At 44.7% G+C, this 20,144-nt stretch overlaps 1 protein-coding gene across 1 annotated transcript; it reads right to left on the bottom strand.

Moving 5' to 3' along the window:
- Positions 1–380: 380 nt before the first annotated feature.
- BECN1 (beclin 1) lies at positions 381–19,061 on the bottom strand. Its single transcript, XM_069953062.1, has 12 exons — positions 18,960–19,061; positions 12,820–12,944; positions 11,410–11,474; positions 10,548–10,606; positions 9,602–9,692; positions 9,389–9,525; positions 7,717–7,911; positions 7,381–7,527; positions 6,356–6,505; positions 4,750–4,810; positions 4,191–4,333; positions 381–1,207 (listed from the first exon to the last, which is right to left on the bottom strand). Exons 2-12 carry the CDS (start codon positions 12,938–12,940, stop codon positions 1,039–1,041), a joined length of 1,338 nt encoding a protein of 445 aa, XP_069809163.1. The 5' UTR covers positions 12,941–12,944; positions 18,960–19,061; the 3' UTR covers positions 381–1,038.
- Positions 19,062–20,144: the final 1,083 nt, after the last annotated feature.

Raw genomic sequence — 20,144 nt, 5'->3', positions numbered from 1 at the left:
AGCGTATACACGTAGTATACGCTCTGGCTGGGATTCCATCCAACCGCACCGAAAACAGACATGGCAGTTTTCTGTGGCCGCTATTCATTGAATAGCAGTCGCAGAAGACATGTCAGTTCACACAATGGATCGTGCGGTCAGAGCCACACACTCCATTGTGTGGACTGACATGTCTTCTGCTCAGTTGTGTGCAGCGGCGAATTGAGACGCACTCGAATTCACCAAAAATGAAGATCATCCAACTTTTTGAGCCACCGCTAATCAAATGCTGAATGTACCCAAGCGTGCTCAGAGGTCAATCAACTCTACTTAAGATCTATATATTTCTACGCATAAGAATGAACACACACATACATAGAGAATGAGTCACTAATAAGGTATTAATGGCGAGGATTACAAAATAGTCTTTATTTCAGTGTTTTATTTCATCAGTGCACAGATGCCAGAAATATACATTACAAATATTTTTGTTGTTTTTGTATTTTTTTGTTATATATTTTTTTTTCAAACAACTACTGTAATTTATGACATTATAAGTTCAGGATGAAGTGACTCCTATTGCTTAGGGTACAAATAAACAGGTCTCTGAGTGGATCGGCTACATCCCCTGCAGTCTGGCCGAGAATGCTGGCACAGTCTGACGGAGAAAAAAATAACATCTATATACACGTCACTTGACGGTAGAGACATACGGTATTTTTTTGTGTAACTAAAAGTAGCAATATATACCCTTCCGTTTCTATATATTTCCTAAACGTCTTTAAAAGGCATTATATATATTTCATAGCATTTTTTTTTTAGGCAATCCAAATAAAAATTCCAGGTTGCGCCGCCGTTCCTGTGGTGTAAGAATATTTCTCTACTGATGTAAAATAGCGACCAAGTCAAGTTAACACTGCTTTGCATCTCCTAGTGCCAAAGGAGCCAGCCTCAGACAGTGACAGGGTTATACATAGCAGCATTACAAGAGCAGTCTTCCTTACGGTTGATGATGCCAGACATCCGTGAAATGTGCGCCGTACTTCCAATTCCCCCATCTCACTTATTGTAGAACTGAGAGGAGACCCAAGCCAGCCCCCACTTCAGATTGGTCAACATGAATTTTAGGGCCTTGGTCCACTGTTCTTCCGAGTTAAACTGCGTCTTGATAGAGTATGAGCCACCATTGCCTCCAGTGTCTTCAATCTTACCCTTCTCAACATCCATTCTGAAAGGAGATACAAGATATTTAGGCCTTAAAGTGACTCTGTACCCAAAATCTGACCCCCTCAAACCGCATGTACCTTCGGATAGCTGCTTTTAATCCAAGATCTGTTGTGGGGTCCGTTCTGCAGGTGATGCAGTTATTGTCCTAAAAAACAACTTTTAAACTTGCAGCTCTGTGTCACATTGGCGTGGCTTAGAGTACCAATGGCATAGGATTGCAACACCTCTCCGTCCCTCCTCCCCGCCCTCTTCATCATTAGGAATGCCCCTAGAACAATTTCTCCTATTCATCACCTGTGTGAACACTGCACATGAGCTGGATCGTTAAAGGGGTAGTGCGGCGGTAAAGAATTATTCACAGAATAACACACATTACAAAGTTATACAACTTTGTAATGTATGCTATGTCTGTGAATGGCCCCCTTCCCTGTGTCCCACCACCCCCACCCGTGTACCCGGAAGTGTGGTGCGCTATACTCACCTGTCACGTGCAGACACCCGTATCCGATCTTTATTCAATGACGTCTTATTCGGCCGGCCGGCGAACAGCTCCGAATGCCGGCCGCCCTCTGCAGCGTCATCCGATGCTCAGCCACGATTGGCTAAGCATAACTGTGCTCAGCCAATCGCGGCTGAGCAGCTGATGACGCGGATCAGGTAATGTATAATGCACCAACACTTCCAGGTACACGGGTGGGGGTGGTGGGACACGGGGAAGGGGGCTATTCACAGAAATAACATACATTACAAAGTTGTATAACTTTGTAATGTGTTATTCTGTGAATCATTTTTTAGCGCCGCACTACCCCTTTAAGGCACCTGTGCAGTGTTCAGACAGGTGATGAATAGAAAAAACCCTGCCCGGGGGCGTTCCTAGTGATGAGGAGGAGAGACGGGGAGGCGGTGCAATCCTAGGGCATGGGTACTCTAGGCCACACCAGTTTGGCATAGGGCTGCAAGTTTAAAAGTTGTTTTTTAGGACAATAACTGCATCACCTGCCGAACAGACCCCAGGACAGATTTGGTTTGGGGGGGGGGGGGGGGAAGGGGTCAGATTGTGGGTACAGAGTCGCTTTAGTGTTCAGTGGACCTGTCAAACTGTTTGGTCTGGTAACGTTTTCCAAACCCGAACACTTGCCATTTGATTCCCCACTACTGATGAGTACAACTGGGGCATGCACAAGTCTGATTGTTCTGCATTTGAATACCGGTGGCTGAAGTTGGATTCCGTCCTAGGGAGTCCCGAGAACATGGATACAGCCATAGGCCATAAGCTGTATCCATTATTCCTGGGAACCCTAGCGTGGCATCCAACTTCAGCAGCTGCAAGGGATCAAATGCAGAGCTCTTGGGTTCAGAGAGTGTTGCTGGACCCAAGCAGTTTGACAGGTCCGCTTAACACTAGTCTTAACTTTAGGCATACTCACCCACCCAATCTAACATTAGAAGTGGACAGACATGAGAGCACCCTGGGCAGTACAGTTGCCAGATGGAGACACCCAATAAATGTAGTGCTTATGTTCTATGAATTAGAATTGGCTCTGTTACTGTACCACCTAGCATGCAGTTGGATCTTTACAAACCTAATGTCAGAATAGACAAGGAGCACTTTATAAAGGCATACTTATTCGTTCAGCATGTTTGGAGAAAAAGGTCATAAGCATGTGAGATCGGTAAAGGTTTGACTCCACTGATCGGACCCAAGCTGCGGTACAATGCTTGGCCTCATATCGGATGAGCTGATCCCCACTGATCACATGACAGCTGACGCTAAAGGTCCCCATACACCTTATTCTTTAGGAAAATCACTGGCCGACTCCTTTGTTACAGGAGAGATAAGCCACAGCCAGAACTCCCTGGCTGCGCTTAATCTTTCCTTTAGAGAACACAGAAGTGCTTGGCCGTGCTAAAAATTCCTGTGTATGAGGAGGACGGGAGCCAGATAGGAGAGATAATGGATGGCTGTGCGAATGTTTGGCCAACAGTTATTGAAGGTGTAAGGGGACCTTAAAGGGCAACTCCAGCGAAAAATGCTTCCTTTCAAAATGAAGTTGTGTAAGAAAGTGCTCAGTACTTATCAGACGTAAATTATAGAAGTAAATTACAAATCTCTGGCATTTTCTGACACCTGTTGATATAAAAAAAATTTTTTTGCTGGAGTTGCCCTTTAAGGTGGTCAATATATATTCCTAGATAACCTCGTTAGGTTACAAACACACTTGGCGGATCTGCAGCGAGACTCGCTGCGGATCCGGCCCCTATTCTTTCAATGGAAGACAAAATCGCAGCAGGGATGGGCTGGGGGCGATCGTGCGGCCAGGGGCTGGGGGCGATCGTGCGGCCGGGGGCTGCGGGGCTGGGGACGATCGTGCGGCCGGGGGCTGGGGACGATCGTGCGGCCGGGGCTGCAGGGGGGCGGGCAGGATATACATTACCTGATCCCGGCTCCTGCTTGCTTCGGCGGCTCCCGGCACGTTCCGCCCGGCCAATCAGTGCGCTGCCCCGCCGCAGCGCACTGATTGGGCGGGCCGTGAAGACACCGGGAGCCCCGAAGCAAGCAGGAACGGGGACCCGGTAATGTATAATGTCTGGCGGCCGGGGGGTTAATGGGGTGGTCTGCAGACAAAATCGCAGCAGGGATGTACATCCCTGCTGCGAGTTTCTCTGCTATTCAAAAAATGCAGCAAGGAGACTCGCTGTAGATCCGGGAAGTGGGTTTGTACCCTTAATGCACAATAATGTGGCATCACTCATGTAACATATCCAACTGGAAACTGTCACGTAGGAAGGAAAACACTGACTCCTGTATACCCTGTTAAAGGGGTTATCTGTGTTTTAAGAAAAAAAAAAAAAATTTAAAGGGCCTCAAATGATTTAGCTTTGGCTGTCCAGGCATGATGGGAATTGTAGTTCCGAATAGCTGGAGGGCCAGAGTTTGACTCCTGTGTATCATATCATTCAGATTTGTCCATCATGTCACTAACCTGTAGGGCAGACAGAATCCAGTGTCCCCTTTCTCTACTTCTTCCTTAAACTGTTGCACACAATCCAGAAACGCCACCATGGCATGGTCAAACTTGTTGTCCCAGAAGAACCTCAAGCCTCCCGAACAGTAGAGCGGAAGCTCCTGGAAAACACGGATTTGCATAATCATAAACTACAGATAATTCGAATAATACGGCTGTCCCCCCCCCCCCCTTTTTTTTTTTTTTTTAGAGTTTATGCTTGGATAGCTTTAGATTAGGAATGTTACTTCACTATTCATTGTGTAACATGTCGTAAAGTGAAGCTCAGTTGCCCCTAGCAACCAATCAGATTCCACTTTTCATTCCTCACAGACTCTATGGAAAATGAATTGTGGAATCTGATTGGTTGCTAGGGGCAACGGAGCCAGTTCTACTTTACACCATGTTTGATAAATCTCCCCCTTGGTACCTGCACTAGCTAGGAGAAATGTGTGCTATACTGATAGATACTTGTACTTAAATAAATCTTCATAAAACCTATATAAAATATACCCATTGCATGTTATTTTAGATCTACCTTGGATTTGTCAGTGAGCGACTCCAAGTAAGAATGATTTCCAAATGGCACCAAACGATATCTAAAACGAAGCAGGGAAAATTAGTGATGGCATACACAGAACGGGGAGAGGCAAGTTCCTACTTGTAATCCATTTCCCCCCTGCCAGCTGCAGGATTTTACAATCCGCCAGACTTCTCCTTTAACCAGACAATATACTTATCTGCTTATGCAGTGAAGTTTGTTGGCTCCTTTCCACTGTACTTGTGTCTTCCTCTTCTCCTCACATTGAATACATGATTTTATATATTTGTGATGTATTCATTCAATTTATTTATTTTTTTTGCTAAAGAAGTTTGATATGGATTTTTTTTTTTTTGGATGGGGGGGGTGTATTTTTTTTTTAGGTGTATATTGATTGATTTGGTACCTCTTTATTTTTTTTCCTAGTGGGATCAAATTTTTTTTGGCGTGTATTCCTTTAACCAGGCAGTAATTTTGTCCCTTCAGGGGATGTGTACACAAAATATACAAAAATGTTAACGAAAAAAATGTAATAGGTTACTGCAAGACACATTAGAACTCCAGGGGTACGCATTCAATTGCCGACATACTGTCAGAGTTCTAATAAGTCTTAGGGCCCCATTCCACTGGACGATTATCGTTCAGATTATCTTTAAATCGTTGGAATCTAAACGATAATCGTTCGGTTGAAATGCAGTTAACGATTAATGACCGAACGAGAAATCGTTGATCGCTTTATAAGACCTGGACCTATTTTTATCGTTGCTAGTTCGCAAAACGTTGGCATTGAATAAGACGTCGTTCGGTCGTTTGCAGTAGATACGAACGCAATAGCGAAGAAAAAACGATCGCAAATACGATCATAAGTAACGATTATCGTTCCATGGAAATGAGTTAACGTTTTCAGGTCTTTCGCAATAGCGGTCGTTTGAGATCGTTAATCGTTAACGATTATGTGAACGATAATCGTCCGGTGAAATAGGGCCCTAACGTAAGATGCTGTGCAGACGTTAGAGTGTATAAAAAAAAAAAAAAAAAAAAAAACAGTACAGCAGCTATACTTACCTGTCCATGTCCTGATGCCTTCTGGCTCTGGTTCCTGCTCAGCCAGTCATTGTGCTGTCCCACCGCAGCCAGTGATTGGATGACCAAGCTGTCACTGAGCGGAGACTGGAGCCAACGCCAGAGGGTATCGGGAGGAGCACGGACAGGTAAGTATGGCTACTCTTTTGTTTTGTTGTGAAAGCACCATTAAACAGTTTCAGACCTTGCAGCATCATAATGAATGATTAAATATTGAAACATTTGTTTAAATATCGGTGCTACTGTACTGACAAGCTGTGTAGTGCAAATATTTAAAAAGCACCCCGAGCAGTCAAGCTCGATAAAGCACCCCAAAGCGAAGATCATCAACAATCGTTTTGCTTTAATAGATTGTCTCCATAGACTTACTATAGAATTAGTCTCCTGCGGCAAGATAAAGAGAGCAGGGTCACCCAGACCGCAACTGATGAAAACTATAAAGTTTGGATTAAAGCATCCCTGTCATTTAAACAAAGTAGAATGATGGCTTAAATTACAAAAAAAATAGTATAGTACTCACCTCTGAAACTCAAGCCCCATCTTGTTAGCCAAGGCATGCAGGAGCAAAACCGTTTGACCCCAGGCTGCGTTTATTTCGTTCCACTCAACAGGAACACTGGGTAGTCGACCAAGGCGGAAATTGTTGATGGTGCCAAACTGTCCACTATGCCTATGATAAGGAGGATTTGGGACAGGAAATCAAGTAACATTTAAGAAGCAGATATATTCTCTTATGTCAAAGTACCTGGTTTATATAAAATCATTTGGAATACTCCATTAGGCAATTCTGAATTAACAGAGGGGGAGACCCCTCCTCTGCAAAACTCAATCTTTCAGAGTATAAAAAAAAAATGGTATCAGTAAGTTATACAGATTTGTAAATTACTTCTATTTAAAAATCTCCAGTTTTCCAATACTTATCAGCTGCTGTGTGTCCTGCAGGAAGTGGTGTATTGTTTACAGTGGGACACAGTGCTCTCTGCTGCCACCTCTGTCCGTGTCAGGAACTGTGCAAAGCAGGAGAGGTTTTCTATGGGGATTTGCTACTGCTCTGGACGGTTCCTGACATTGACAGAGGTGGCAGCAGAGAGCACTGTGTCAGACTGGAAAGAATACACTACTTCCTGCAGGACATACAGCAGCTGACAAGAACTGAAAGATTAGAAACACATAGCTGCTTTCCCAGAAACAGCACCACTTTTGTGGTTTTGCAGCTTAGTAGCATTGAAGTGAATAGGGCAGAACTGTAATACCACACCTTGGATGTGGTGCAGTTTCTGAGAGAAACAGGCCACTCCCCTTTTATAGAGGTCTATGGGCAGCTGTAACTTGATACTTCAGTGACTAATCCACCAGGAGACAGGCTTGAGCTGTTTTTCACATTGAATAATGAGTTAAGGCTTGTGGTGGAGAAAAGGAATTTGTTAAGAAGGGACAGAGGCATTTTTCTCTGATAAGATATATTACAAAAAAGTTTCTTATATTCATTTTTACTACTTAGGTCTTAGGGATACAGAATGACTTTTGTGGTATTCAGAGACGTACCATATGTGGAAGGTGGCGTTAAAGACGTTGGTCTTCTTAAGTTTGTCCAGCTGGAGCTGAGCGTATCTCATCTGGTTGTCTACACTTTTCAGCTCATCATCCAGTTCCAGCTGCTGACGCTTGAACTCGCTGTATTCTTTCTGATACCTTTCGTGAAAATAAGTAGAAAACTTTAATTTACACAATAAGCTTTAGCTGTCCCGGCATGATGGGGATTGTAGTTTTACAATAGCTGGAGGGAAGTGAATTGGACACCTGTAATATATATAGAAAATATACTCCAGCTACCAGTTGAAGGAATATCAGGTTTTAATGATAGAAGTATGGCATACTTACTGAGCCTCCTCCTGCTCGAGCCTCTCTGCTTCTTGTCTAACTTTTTCGATGTCTTCAGCCACCTGCTCCCTGTTTCTTTCGACCTCCTCTAACTCCTGGATCAGCCTTTCTTCATCCTCGGCTAGCTCCTTCAGCTTGGCTTCCAGTTTCTCCTTGTCATCTTCGTTCATTTTCTCAAGGATTTCAAGGCAGCGTCTACAACAACAAAAGGACATCAACTATGCAAAATGTGGACTACGCCAAAGCTTTACCAAACTTAAAGTGACACTGTCCCCCTTTCTGGTTGAGGACTTCTCCACACAGCTGTAAAGCCTAAATTCTGCCGTTTTCATACCTTACTTTATTATAGATTTCCTGGTTCTTGGTTCAGTGAAAAATGCTTTTTATTCTTGAGGGTTTGTGCCACCTGAGCAGGGCTTCACGTCCGCAGCGCCACTTAGCCCAGTCCACATTGCCACCATTGACCACACCCCCTCCGTGACATCATCGGCGTATAGGCCCTGCCCCTTGGTGGCCATTGGAAAGGGCTGACCTAGAGGGGGGGGCCTAGACCTCTAGGCCAGCCCTTTCTAATAGCCACTGAGTTGGTGGGGCCTAGACTGCTATGACGCCATGGAGGGGCGGGGCTGTGTCGCTGCAGGTGTGAAGCCCCGCCCAAGTGGCACAAACTACCAACAATAAAAAGAATTTTATTTTTCACTGAACAAAGTACCAAGAAATCAATAATAAAGTAAGGTATGAAAACTGCAGAATTTAGGCTTTACAGCTGTGTGGAGAAGTCCTTATACAGAAAGGGGGTGACAGGATCATTTTAAAGCAAATGTACCATCAGGTACATCGCTATTTTTTTTTTTTACCTTAGCCGCTCTCGGCCGGAGCGGGGATGCCGGTGGCTCGGTCCTTTCTTTGAAACATTGCCCGGTTCCCTGTGCACCTGTCCAGCTAGGAGCACTGCCCCCGTGTTCCAAGCCCAGCTGGTACGTGGGGAAAGACCAGCAAGGAACCGGGCGGTGTGTTAAAAAAAAAAAAAAAGTGCCTAATGGTACAGTCGCTTTAAAGCACTACGGTCACATAAAAAATAAAAGTAAAAAAAAAACAAAAAACGTACGCATGTCCCTCAGACATGTCAAATGTTTGGATAAATTTGGACCCCCATTAATCGCTGGATATAGAAGCACATGGTAGTGCACTTCACTCCTTGATTCACCACTTGATCAGACTTGTTGCATAATCTAACAATTAAGCCCAGTTCTCCTGCAACTATTGTTAAACTGAAAAGTGAAGCATAGAGCTAGGCTCTTCTCTGGTTATATATAGAGATCATTTTGGGGTCTCGGTACAAAGACCCAGACTGTTCAACATTTTTGACATTTCTGTGTGACATGTCATAAGTTTTTAAAGGGACAGTAACATAGTTCTATGCTATCAGCAGTTTAATCCTTACGCTAATAAGGCATTTTGGAGCACTGGGGGCAGGACTACCACCCCAGGGCACTGATCTGCCCCAGGCAGCCCACTCTAATATTCATTAAGACATTATAATATATTGCATGTGCAGGGTCACAGCAAAATCACCACTGCTCAATGTTCCCTCCATGTGACAAGCGCAGACAAAGCAGATTTCATAGATAGGAAATATTGTCTATACAGCACACAGGTCTGCGTCTCGTACTTGTAATTCTGGCACTCGTTCTCTGTGATGTTCAGCTGGGTGTCGAGCTGATCCAGAAGGGTGTCTGTACACTCCTCACAAAGAGGGTGGTCAACGTCTGTCTGACCCGACATGATGTCAAACAGATCTCCCGTCACCTGGAGGACATAGGAAACGATTGTGGATTGCTTGCTTTTCATATGAGCAATAAGCTAAATAATAAAAAAGCTGTACCTTAAGTCTTCTACTCAGGTTCTCCATTGTACCTCCGTCAGATGCTTCTCCTATCAGGGTGAAGCTGTTTGCACTTTCTGTGGACATCATCCTAGGATACAAAGTATGGAAATCTTATGAGTGTTGAATTGTATCACCTGCATTCCCATAATGTGCTGTAGGTTTTACCATATTCTAACTATTAGGTTTTCTGGATTACATGACAGATGCTAAACCACAGGTGCCAAAACTCGGGCCCTCCAGCTGTTGCAAAACTACAATTCCCATCATGCCTGGACAGCTAAAGCTTTGGCATGATGGGAATTTTAGTTCTGGAGGGCTGGTAGTTGGAGATCCCTGTGCTAAACTATGCAGCATGTAGGCAGCAGGTATGGGCAATCTGCAGCCAGCAGGGGCAGGGAGGACTTCAATGACAAGTACGAACTTACCTTTCCCCATGCCAGCGGTGAGCGGCGGGACCCCTGTCGGGCTTTGGGATCTCCTATGCAGACACATCACGACCCGGCTGATGGACTGGCCACTCAGCCAGTCTGTAACTGGGGCGGAACTGATTAGCTGATCGCCATTCCATCAGCCTGAAAAGGTCTCAGCGCCTCCTCCCCCCCCTCAAATTCCCTGTTGACCCTGCCGGCTGCAGGGTTTTAAAAATGTCTGGACTACTCCTTTAAGGAAGATTTGGTAATGCTCCACATCTCTACTAATAGTCACAGAAAGGAATTTAACAATTCCCCAAGATTACCCACTATAAATGACCCATAGTATGGCAAATCTTGGCTCACTCGTGGCTCGATCATTGTAGAGACAGGTTTATTTTTGCATTGTCTGGATAATGGTGCGTTGGCTAAAGGGGCTCGGATAACTAGTGAGGCTTCCTAAGTAAGAATCTTGGAATGAATGATTTGTACCCTACAAAAAGGCGACGTAGAATAGTCTGTATGGTCGGTACCTGGCAGGTGGGATTAATCTTCTGGAGACTCCATCTGGCCGGTTTTCTACAAAGGTTTCCTATGTGGGGAAACAAATACATAAAATAGTAAAGAAAACAATACAGAAGACACTAAAGATTTTATCAGTAATATTATAGAAAATTCTATATTCCTTCCAGATGTTATTGTCATGATGCGAGAATGACACAATCCACTTATCACAATTGCTCAGTTCTAAAGATGAGTGACCCTCGAGCATGCTCCATCCAAACCAGATTCAGGGATACAGCTGCACTAGAGATCTGCAATACAAATGAGCGCAGCGTGTGATTACTGGTGGCTGAAGAAGTTGGATGCAGCCCTGGGGAGTCTGGGAAAACTTGGATACAGCCATAGGCTGCTTCCATGTTTTGCAGGAAGGACTCTCTGGGGCTGCATCTAACTCCTTCAGCCAGAGATAATCACATGCGGCATGCTCTAGTTCAGATGAATCCAATCATGCTTGGGGTTCCCTCATCTCTACTCTTCTCTCTGCTCATAGGGTGGATATGTTAAGAGATGAGCGAACCTCAAGCATGCTCTAGTTCATCCGAACCCGAACTTTCGGCATTTGATTAGCAGTGGCTGCTGAAGTTGGATAAAGCCCTAAGGCTATGTGGAAATCATGGATATAGTCATTGGCTGTATCCATGTTTTTCAGACAACCTTAGAACTTTATCCAAGTTCAGCAGCCCCCGCTAATCAAATGCCGATCATTCGGGTTCGGATGAACTCGAGCATGCCCGAGGTTCGCTCATCTCTAGTTAAAACCCTTCAGATTAGATTTTGCTGTGAAAGCATGCTCCATATCGAAGTACAAATGTATAAATTGCGCTGCATTACCTCAGTGCTTAAATCCTCTTCTTGCGTGTCCCCTGGCTTCACTGCAGCCGCCGACACCAGCGGAGCTGTAAATCAATATACTCGTATCAGAATAAAATTGTATTTCTAGACGTGTATAAAACCTGCTTAACAAAATGGCTACATGTGTTTCTTAAAGTTACATGTCAAGAGAAGAAAGAGGAAAAAAAAGGAGCCGTCACTGTGATTATAGATTAGAAAAAGGATGGCAGAAGACTCATTGGGTGACCAGGTGACAGACAAAATCCCTCCCTGATAATGGTGGTTGCCCATTATAGTCAGGTCCCAGGTAATGAAGACTGAACTCTTGGGCTGTAGGTCTTCAGCATTCAGGAGCACAGTCACATTTTATGGGAAATGTACCACACTACTGTAACTCTGTATGTGCCCTATGGGTGTACAGTATGTGGGCTCACGTGTGGAATGCATTAAAAAGACCAGCTAGTCTATATAGAGCAGGGAATGGGAACCTTCAGCCCTCCAGCTATTGCATCCCGGCCGGGTGATCTTTCCGGCCGCGGAGCTCTGATGCGGGCTCATCAGCGTACACCCGCATCAGAGCTTCCCATAGTGCACAGTGAAGCAAGCGGCCGGAGCCGCTTGCTTCACTGTGTGAACTGACAGGGTTTCCTACGGCCGCAATTCACTGAATTCCAGCCACAGAAAACTGACATGTCAGTTTTATCTGGCGATGCATGGGATCCCGGCTGGAGCGCATACGATGTGTGTCCGCTCCGGTCGGGATCCCATTCAACATAAAGCTATGTCACACACTGCAAAACTACGGGCCGGGTGCCAGCTGTAGAACTGGGGATCAACCGGTCAACGTAGATATCAAAAGCAAAGTACTGCGGCACTCTGATAAATTTAAAGTGGTTTATTCAATCCATCAAACAGCATTACCTGTTTGATGGATTGAATAAACCACTTTAAATTTATCACATTTATCGGAGTGCCGCAGTACTTTGCTTTGGATATATATATTATATATATATGCCTTTAAAAAGATATGGCCTCTTAAAGGGGGTGACCGAGGATAATAAAAATTTGTATTCAATAATAATCATGTCATACTCAACTCCCTCTGGTTCTCTGCAGCTGCCGCACTGACGCCCCTGGACCTCTGCATCTTACAGGTTCTGTGCCATCCCGCCCCCATAAGGCCTTCCTGCTCAGCCAATCAGTGGCCGCAATAGCGGCATTGATTGGCTGTCGGGTTGGGACCACTCAGAACCTGGATGAAGTGAAGACACGTAAAGAATCAGTGCAACAGCTGCAGGGACCAGAGGAGGTGAGTATAGTGGATTTATTATTTTTACACCACCTCACCCCTCAGTCCTGGAGCTAATTTTTTATTTAATATGTAACATCTCCAGGTACCAAGGGACTTACCTGTAAGCTCCTGCATGGTTACTTTATCCAGGATTTTGAAGGAAGTGTCTAGCTTCAATGGCTGGCTGCATCTTTGACATACGAAGCTCACTTGCATTGTGGAAGATTTTGAAGTCTCCATATTCCTGAATAACACAGGGAGAATAAAACAAGTGAATGAGTATATACATATGAGCAACAAAACACAACAATCACTGAACTCAAGAAGAACAGTAAAAAAAAAAACAATGGAGTACTCATTTAAGAGTCCACTGATTGCCCCCAACAAAATTTGAATATGCAAAAAAGGGGTCCGTGGAGCCTCAGTTACGGGTCTCAAAACACGGGAATAGCCAGATATCCCTCTCTCTAGAGAAGGAAGCCCATTGCCAAGGGGTGCCTCCTAGTGGGGAGAGCACCAAACCACCCTGATACGTAGTCCCTCAGGTCCTCACTCTATTGCGAGCTTTTGGACCTAAATAGGGAAACACCAGGGTGGCCCCTGTAAGTCAAAGTCTAACTCTGTGGCGAGTATAACGACATAAGACAAGGGTTACTTGACTTACAGGGGCCACCCTGGTGTTTCCCTAATTAGGCCCCAAAGCTCGCAACAGAGTGAGGACCTGAAGGACTACGTATCAGGGTGGTTTCGTGTTCTCCCCACTAGGAGGCACTCCTTGGTAACAGGCTTCCTTCTCTAGAGAGAGGGATATCTGGCTATTCCCGTGTTTTGAGACTCGCAACTGAGGCTCCACGGACCCCTTTTTTGCTTATTTACATGTGAGGTAAATTCACACAATAGGGGAGATTTATCAAACATGGTGGAAAGTGAAACTGGCCCAGTTGCCCCTAGCAACCAATCGGATTCCACCTTTCATTCCTCACAGACTCTTTTGAAAATGAAAGGTGGAATCTGATTGGTTGCTAGGGGCAACTGAGCCAGTTTCGAGAAATCGTTCATCGTAATTTTTCCACATGTTCTCAAATTGTCATTGGTCGTTTGCTGATAATTCGCAGATCGCTTTGTCGAAACAGTCTTTTAAAGATTCATCCTAGTGTGTGAGATGGCATGAAGCGATCATAAAACGAACGTAAAAATTATTTTTCTCAACTATTTATCACCTTGTCTAAACGCATAAAAACCAAATTGGTGCTTTAAAATTGTTAAACGACCAATTAGGCGATATATGGCTACATCTAAACGAACCATAAGGGCCCTATTAGATGGAGCGATAATCTGTTGACTCAGGGCGATCCAGAACATTTATATACAACTCTCCACGCTCCCCGGTGTCTTCCTGGCTTCTGCCCGCACCACGAGAACTGCAGAGTCGGCCTCTGGAGTGACCGGCCACTCAGCCAATCATTGGCTGAGATGGGAAAGCACCATGGCCAGTGATTGGCTGAGCAGCCTGTCACTCCAGACGCCGGCTCTTCAGTTCTCATAGTGGCTGTGGGGAGCGAGTAGAAGCCAGGAAGACACTGGGGGAGTGTGGACAGGTATCACTTAAAGGAGAAGTCCGGTGAAATTTTTTATTAAAGTATTGTCCCCCAAAAGTTTTACAAATCACCAATATACACTTATTACGGGAAATGCGTATAAAGTGCTTTTTTTCCTGCACTTATTACTGCATCAAGGCTTCACTTCCTGGATAACATGGTGATGTCACTTCCTGGATACACATGGTGATGTCACTTCCTGGATACACATGGTGATGTCACTTCCTGGATACACATGGTGATGTCACGACCGGACTCCCAGAGCTGTGTGGGCTGTGGCTGCTGGAGAGGATGATAGCAGATGGATGCTCAGTGTCTCTCCAGTGCCCTGTGTTCCTTTGTGTCCCCCTGCCATCATCCTCTCCAGCAGCCACAGCCCGCACAGCTCTGGGAGTCGGGTCGTGACATCACCATGTTATCCAGGAAGTGACATCACCATGTTATCCAGGAAGTGACATCACCATGTTATCTAGGAAGTGAAGCCTTGATGCAGTAGTAAGTGCAGGGAAAAAAGCACTTTATAAGCATTTCCCGTAATAAGTGTATATTGGGGATTTGTATAACTTTTGGGGGGCAATACAATACTTTAATAAAAAATTTCGCCGGACTTCTCCTTTAAGGCAAGGGCGGCACAGACATTGATTTCTATATATTTTATAGTGTAACTTGGATTGAGAGCGTTTTGCAAAAAGATCTCACAGTTTTTCAAAATTGTAACTTGGTTTAAGAGCAATGCTTTGGTGTAAGAGCTCCCTGTAATGAGTGGGAGGGGGAGTGACATGGTCTGCATATAGAAACATGAAACATAGAAGATTGTCGGCAGAAAAAGACCACTGGGTCCATCTAGTCTGTCCTTTTAGTATTTCCATTCTTATTATCTTAGGATAGATATATGTTTATCCCAGGCGTGTTTAAATTCTGTTATTGTAGATTTAGCAACCACATCTGCTGGAAGTTTGTTCCAAGTATCTACTACTCTTTCAGTAAAGTAATATTTTCTCACGTTGCTTGTGATCTTTCCCCCAACTAACCTCTCACTGTCTCCTCTAGTTCTTGAGCTCAGTTTTTTTTTTACTAAAAACACTTCCCTCCTGAACCTTATTTAGTCCTGTAACATATATAAAGGTTTCCATCATGTCCCTCCTTTCCCTTCTTTCCTCCAGATTATACAGATTCACATCCTTAAATATTTCCTGATATGGTATAGTGGTCTACAGCACTGTACTCTGACCCAGAAAGTCTCCCTCACCTTCCAAATGATAGCAGATCCACTTCAGGTTGGGGCTTGCATCAGGGGACAGGACTGTGGAGGTAATGCCCACATCTGTCCTGCTCATTCCTTCATGCTCCCTGCAGTCTCTGTCCGCCCTTGTGTTTCCCATCCTCTCCATTACTGTACAGTAACTTATAATATCACATATTCATCTGTTCTACATGTTATTCAGAATAAAAAAAAATCATTATTTTTGGGGTGTGGATCCAATTGTCTGCATTTCAATTATTTCTTATGGTAAAATTTGCTTTGGTTTAAGAGCATTTTGTATGCTACATGAACACCAACTCAAACAATTAATGTTCAGCATGTGCAGCGCCATTTGTGTTCCACTTCATCTCCGCTATACATATCTACAATTTATTCTAGAGTACAACACTAAACGATGACTGTTAGTGCGCTCCTTTCCTCCTATTACACAGGGCAATGTGCAGCTGATGAGGCAAAACTTTTCAGCTTGTTAAAATGCGGGTTTAATAAGGTCAATAATTGTTAAGTGTAATAGGGCCTTCACATGTTCGTTGGTATCGTGTCATCGCACCTTTAAGGGGTACTCCGGGCGGGGGTTATTTTTAGGGTACGGCCGGGGAAGGGGTGGAAATAGAGACTGCTGGTAACTTACCTCCCTGGTTCCAGCGACGGGTCCCGGATCGTGCCGCCCTGTTCTCCCGTCCGGCCGCCGCTTCCTGGTCTGAGCTGCGGCTTGAGACGTGACGTTTCAAGGCAGCTCAGCCATTCAGCGGTCAGATCTGAGCTGCCTTGAGACGTCCTGACAGTTAGTGATGGGGGACAGAAGTATCAGGCTGGTTGGATTTCAACTGTCTGACCCTTCTGCTTTTAGCTCAGCCAAACATTCACATGTGTAGGGTGAAAGCGGATAAGGCTGTCAGCTGAATAAGCTGGCACCATGAAGGTCCCCCATACACTTTAGTGGACAGGCAAATGTGTATGGAGGCCTCCCGACTCTTCCCCTAGTGGTAGAGATGAGTCGGCAAATTGTCGCTAAGGGTAGTATTACACAGGCTGATGGGGGCCCGATAATAACTGTAAATGAGCGCAGTTCTGCTAGATCGGCGCTCGTTTACTGGGCCTATTACACGGCCCGATAACCGTTTAGCAAGGGCTGCATGGACATCGTTACCGATATCCTTGCAGCCCTTGCTTAAACTCTATACATTACCTATCCATGCTGCAGGGCCAGTGATTGGCTGAGCAGCCTGTCAGCTGAGACAGGCCGCTCTGAAGCTGCAGCACGCGGGACCTTGTGAGAAGCAGAGCACAAGAGGAGCCCTGGAGCATGAATAGGTAATGTATAGAGTTTGGAAATCGTCAGCCGCGCACAACTATTACACGTAGCAATGCGCGGTCAGCGCCCAATCTATATCAACGATTGGTCGATGAGCGTGGTCATCGGCTGATCGTTGTGTTTCTTACACAGAGCGATAATCAGCCGGATAGGGCCGATTATAGTTCCGTGTAATAATACCCTAACCTGCCATCAGAGATGTCTGGAATCAGCTCACCTCTTCTCTTACTACTGAGCTAAAAATTCATATATATGAGGTGAATGGAAGAGATAACGTTTGGTGATGGTCGATTAAACGGTTACGTATATAGACCTGCGAGATGGTCGCCAATAAATTTACTTCTATCTAATACACCTACACATGTGGTTGATAGAGATGAGCGCAACTGGACGTATCCAGTACTTGCCAGCTGCTGTATGTCCTGCAGGAAGCGGTGTGTTCCTTACAGTCTGACACAGTGCTCTCTGCTGCCCCCTCTGTCCATGTCAGGAACTGCCCTGAGCAGTAGCAAAGCTAATGGAAAATGGAGTTGGTTGCAGCCCTAAGGGGGTCCTGGAAAACATGGATACAGTCATTGGCCATAGACAAGTTTCCAGGCATTCTTAGGGCCCTATTACACGGGACGATTATCGTGCGAAAAATCGTTCAAATTTAAACGATAATTGTTCTGTTTAATTGCAGGCAACGATTGAAAAATCGTTTGTGTGTCGTTGATCGTTGATTTAGATCTAAACCTAAAATTATTGCTAATTGTTCGCTTTAATTCCACATTCGTTCGCTTGAGTTCCGCATTTAATTACTAATCGTTCAGTGTAATTGCACATTGTTTATTGTTTTGCTGGGATCAGAAGGAATAATGCTGCGTTTACACGTAACGATTATCGTGCGAATTTGCGCGATAACGGTCGAATTCGAACGATAATCGTACGTGTAAACGCAGCGAACGATCGAACGACGCACGATAAATTGTACATTTTGATCTTTCATCAGGCCATCAAATCGTCGTTCATTGTACGCAAAAAATTCGCAAATCGTTCCGTGTGAACAGTCGTTTGCCGATTTAACCAATGTGTGAGATAGGCTTAAACGATCGCAAAACGATAGCAGTGCGAATTTTCGTACGATATATCGTACCATCTAAACGCTGTAAAAAAAAAAAAATTGTAAATCCGACATCGCTAATCGTACGATCGGGCCAATAATCGTTACGTGTAAACGCAGCATAACAACGCAAAAACGATTGTAACTAACGACCATCGTTCTGTGTAATAAGGTGAACGATTTCAGGTTAACGATGAACAATCTCGTTTGCAATCGTTTATTGTTAGTCGTTAAAAATCGCTCCTTGTGATAGGACCCTACGGGTACTATTACAGGGGGCGATAATCGTCCGATTATCGCTCCGTGTAATGAATGCAACGATCAGCTGAGGACAACGATCATTGAGGTTTAAACCTATAATTTCGGGCGCCGACAGCGCATCGCCACGTGGCCGTCGGCTGACGATATGAATTACCTATCCAGACTGCAGGGCTCCTCTTGCTCCTCTTCTCCCCAGGTCCCACGTGCTGCAGTTTCAGAGCGGCCTGTCTGAGCTGACAGGCCGCTCAGCCAATCACTGGCCAGGACCGCCGCGGCCAGTGATTGGCTGAGCGGCCTGTCAGCTCAGACAAACCGCTCTGAAGCTGCAGCGCGTGGGACCTGGGGAGAAGACCGCAAGAGGAGCCCTGCAGCATGGATGGGTAATGTATAAAGTTAAGCAAGAGCTGCAAGGACATCAGTAACGATGTCCATGCAGCCCTTGTTAAACGATAATCGGGCCGTGTAATAGGCCCAGTAAACAAGCGCTAATCTACCTATATCCCACACCCAAAAAGGCAAGGGGGGCTATATCCTATGGTATCTATTGGTAAGCCATCTCTGAATGAATATCACATCAGTACTGAAGTCAATGGATAATCATGGAGATCACAGTGATAATAAAGTAACAAGCACTGGGATTGATAGCTTAGTCACCAGGGCTTGCTGATACATGTAGTACCCCAAATGCAGGAGGGTCACTGACTGTATAGATTACTTACACATACACGGCTCCGGCCCCCTATAGATTCAGGGCAGATCAGGCGCTGACACCATCCCAGTGTAATCTGCCCTGCAGGATGTTTTTCTGATTACAGCCTCTATGCGGAAGAAGGGCGGATGTGACGTCACTTCTTGAGCAACTAAGGGCAGAGAGCGGCGACGGCGTTCTATCACGTGGTATGGTGACCAATCACATCCTCCCATACACAAGGGGGGCGTGTACGTGAATAGCTGAGGCTAAAGACTAACCTGGAATCACAGGTGTCAGACGCAGGTACAAAACTACAATTCCCATCATGCTTGGAGAGCCAAAGCTAAAGCTTTGGCTCTCCAGGCATGATGGGAATTGTAGTTTTGTAACAGCTGGAGGGCCTGAGTCTGATACCCGCTCTCCAGCCGCCATCTGTTTCCACTAATCTGTAGGGATCATGAATGTTTCTCTTAGCATAACATTTGTTTCTGGATTTGGTTATTCTCTTAGTTACAGTATTTGTATGTTGCTGAATTATCATATTTAACCCATTAATTTTCTAATCTTAAAGGGGTGATCCAGACTTTAGGCCAGGAACAGCGCCGCCCTTGTCCTCAGTTTGGATGTGGTATTGCAGCTCATTTCCACTGAAGTTGTAATACCACTCACAACCTGAGGATAGAGGTGGCGCTGTCTTGTTGTAGCAAGAATGCAGCTGTGTTTTTCCTAATCCTGGATAACCCCTTTAAGATTCGTTGTTTATTCACAATATACTTTATAATGACGCTTTTTACAAAAAAAAAAAAAAAAAAAAGTATGATAACCCCCCCCCCCCCCACAAAAAAAAAAAACATGGGGGTTAAATAAAAAAAAAAAAAAACTTTTTTAGCTGGTTTAGTTTGTTTTTACGCAGACCATCTCACGGCAATACTCTTATGCAATCTTTATTCAGTCAGTCTGATTACGCCGATACTCAGTTTACATAGATTTTCTTTTATTTCACCATTTTGAAGAATGTAAAGTTTTTCTTATATGCTTAATTGTTCTCGCATATCCCTAAAAATTTTTATTTTTGAAGGAGTATTCCAGCCAAATATAACTTTTGATATGGTGCTGCCCATGGTGGGACTAACAATTCCTTCTATACTTGTTATTATCCAATCAGTCGCCTTCCCCCAGTTCTGAGCTGCTGCTTTCTGCTGGGGAAAAAATC

This window comes from Dendropsophus ebraccatus, chromosome 14, assembly GCF_027789765.1.
Source record: "Dendropsophus ebraccatus isolate aDenEbr1 chromosome 14, aDenEbr1.pat, whole genome shotgun sequence".
NCBI classification, from domain to species: domain Eukaryota; kingdom Metazoa; phylum Chordata; class Amphibia; order Anura; family Hylidae; genus Dendropsophus; species Dendropsophus ebraccatus.
Note: the sequence above shows the minus strand (reverse complement) of the source record. Positions and strands in the feature narration are given on the sequence as shown.

What these genes read in the sequence shown, in the direction of transcription:
- BECN1 (XM_069953062.1), bottom strand. Translation starts at nt 12,940, where the DNA reads ATGGAGACTTCAAAATCTTCCACAATGCAAGTGAGCTTCGTATGTCAA. An exon ending in CGCTCACTGACAAATCCAAG is followed by an intron (nt 4,334 to 4,749) that starts GTAGATCTAAAA and finishes CGTGTTTTCCAG; the next exon opens with GAGCTTCCGCTCTACTGTTC. An exon ending in GGATTCTGTCTGCCCTACAG is followed by an intron (nt 1,208 to 4,190) that starts GTTAGTGACATG and finishes ATCTCCTTTCAG; the next exon opens with AATGGATGTTGAGAAGGGTA.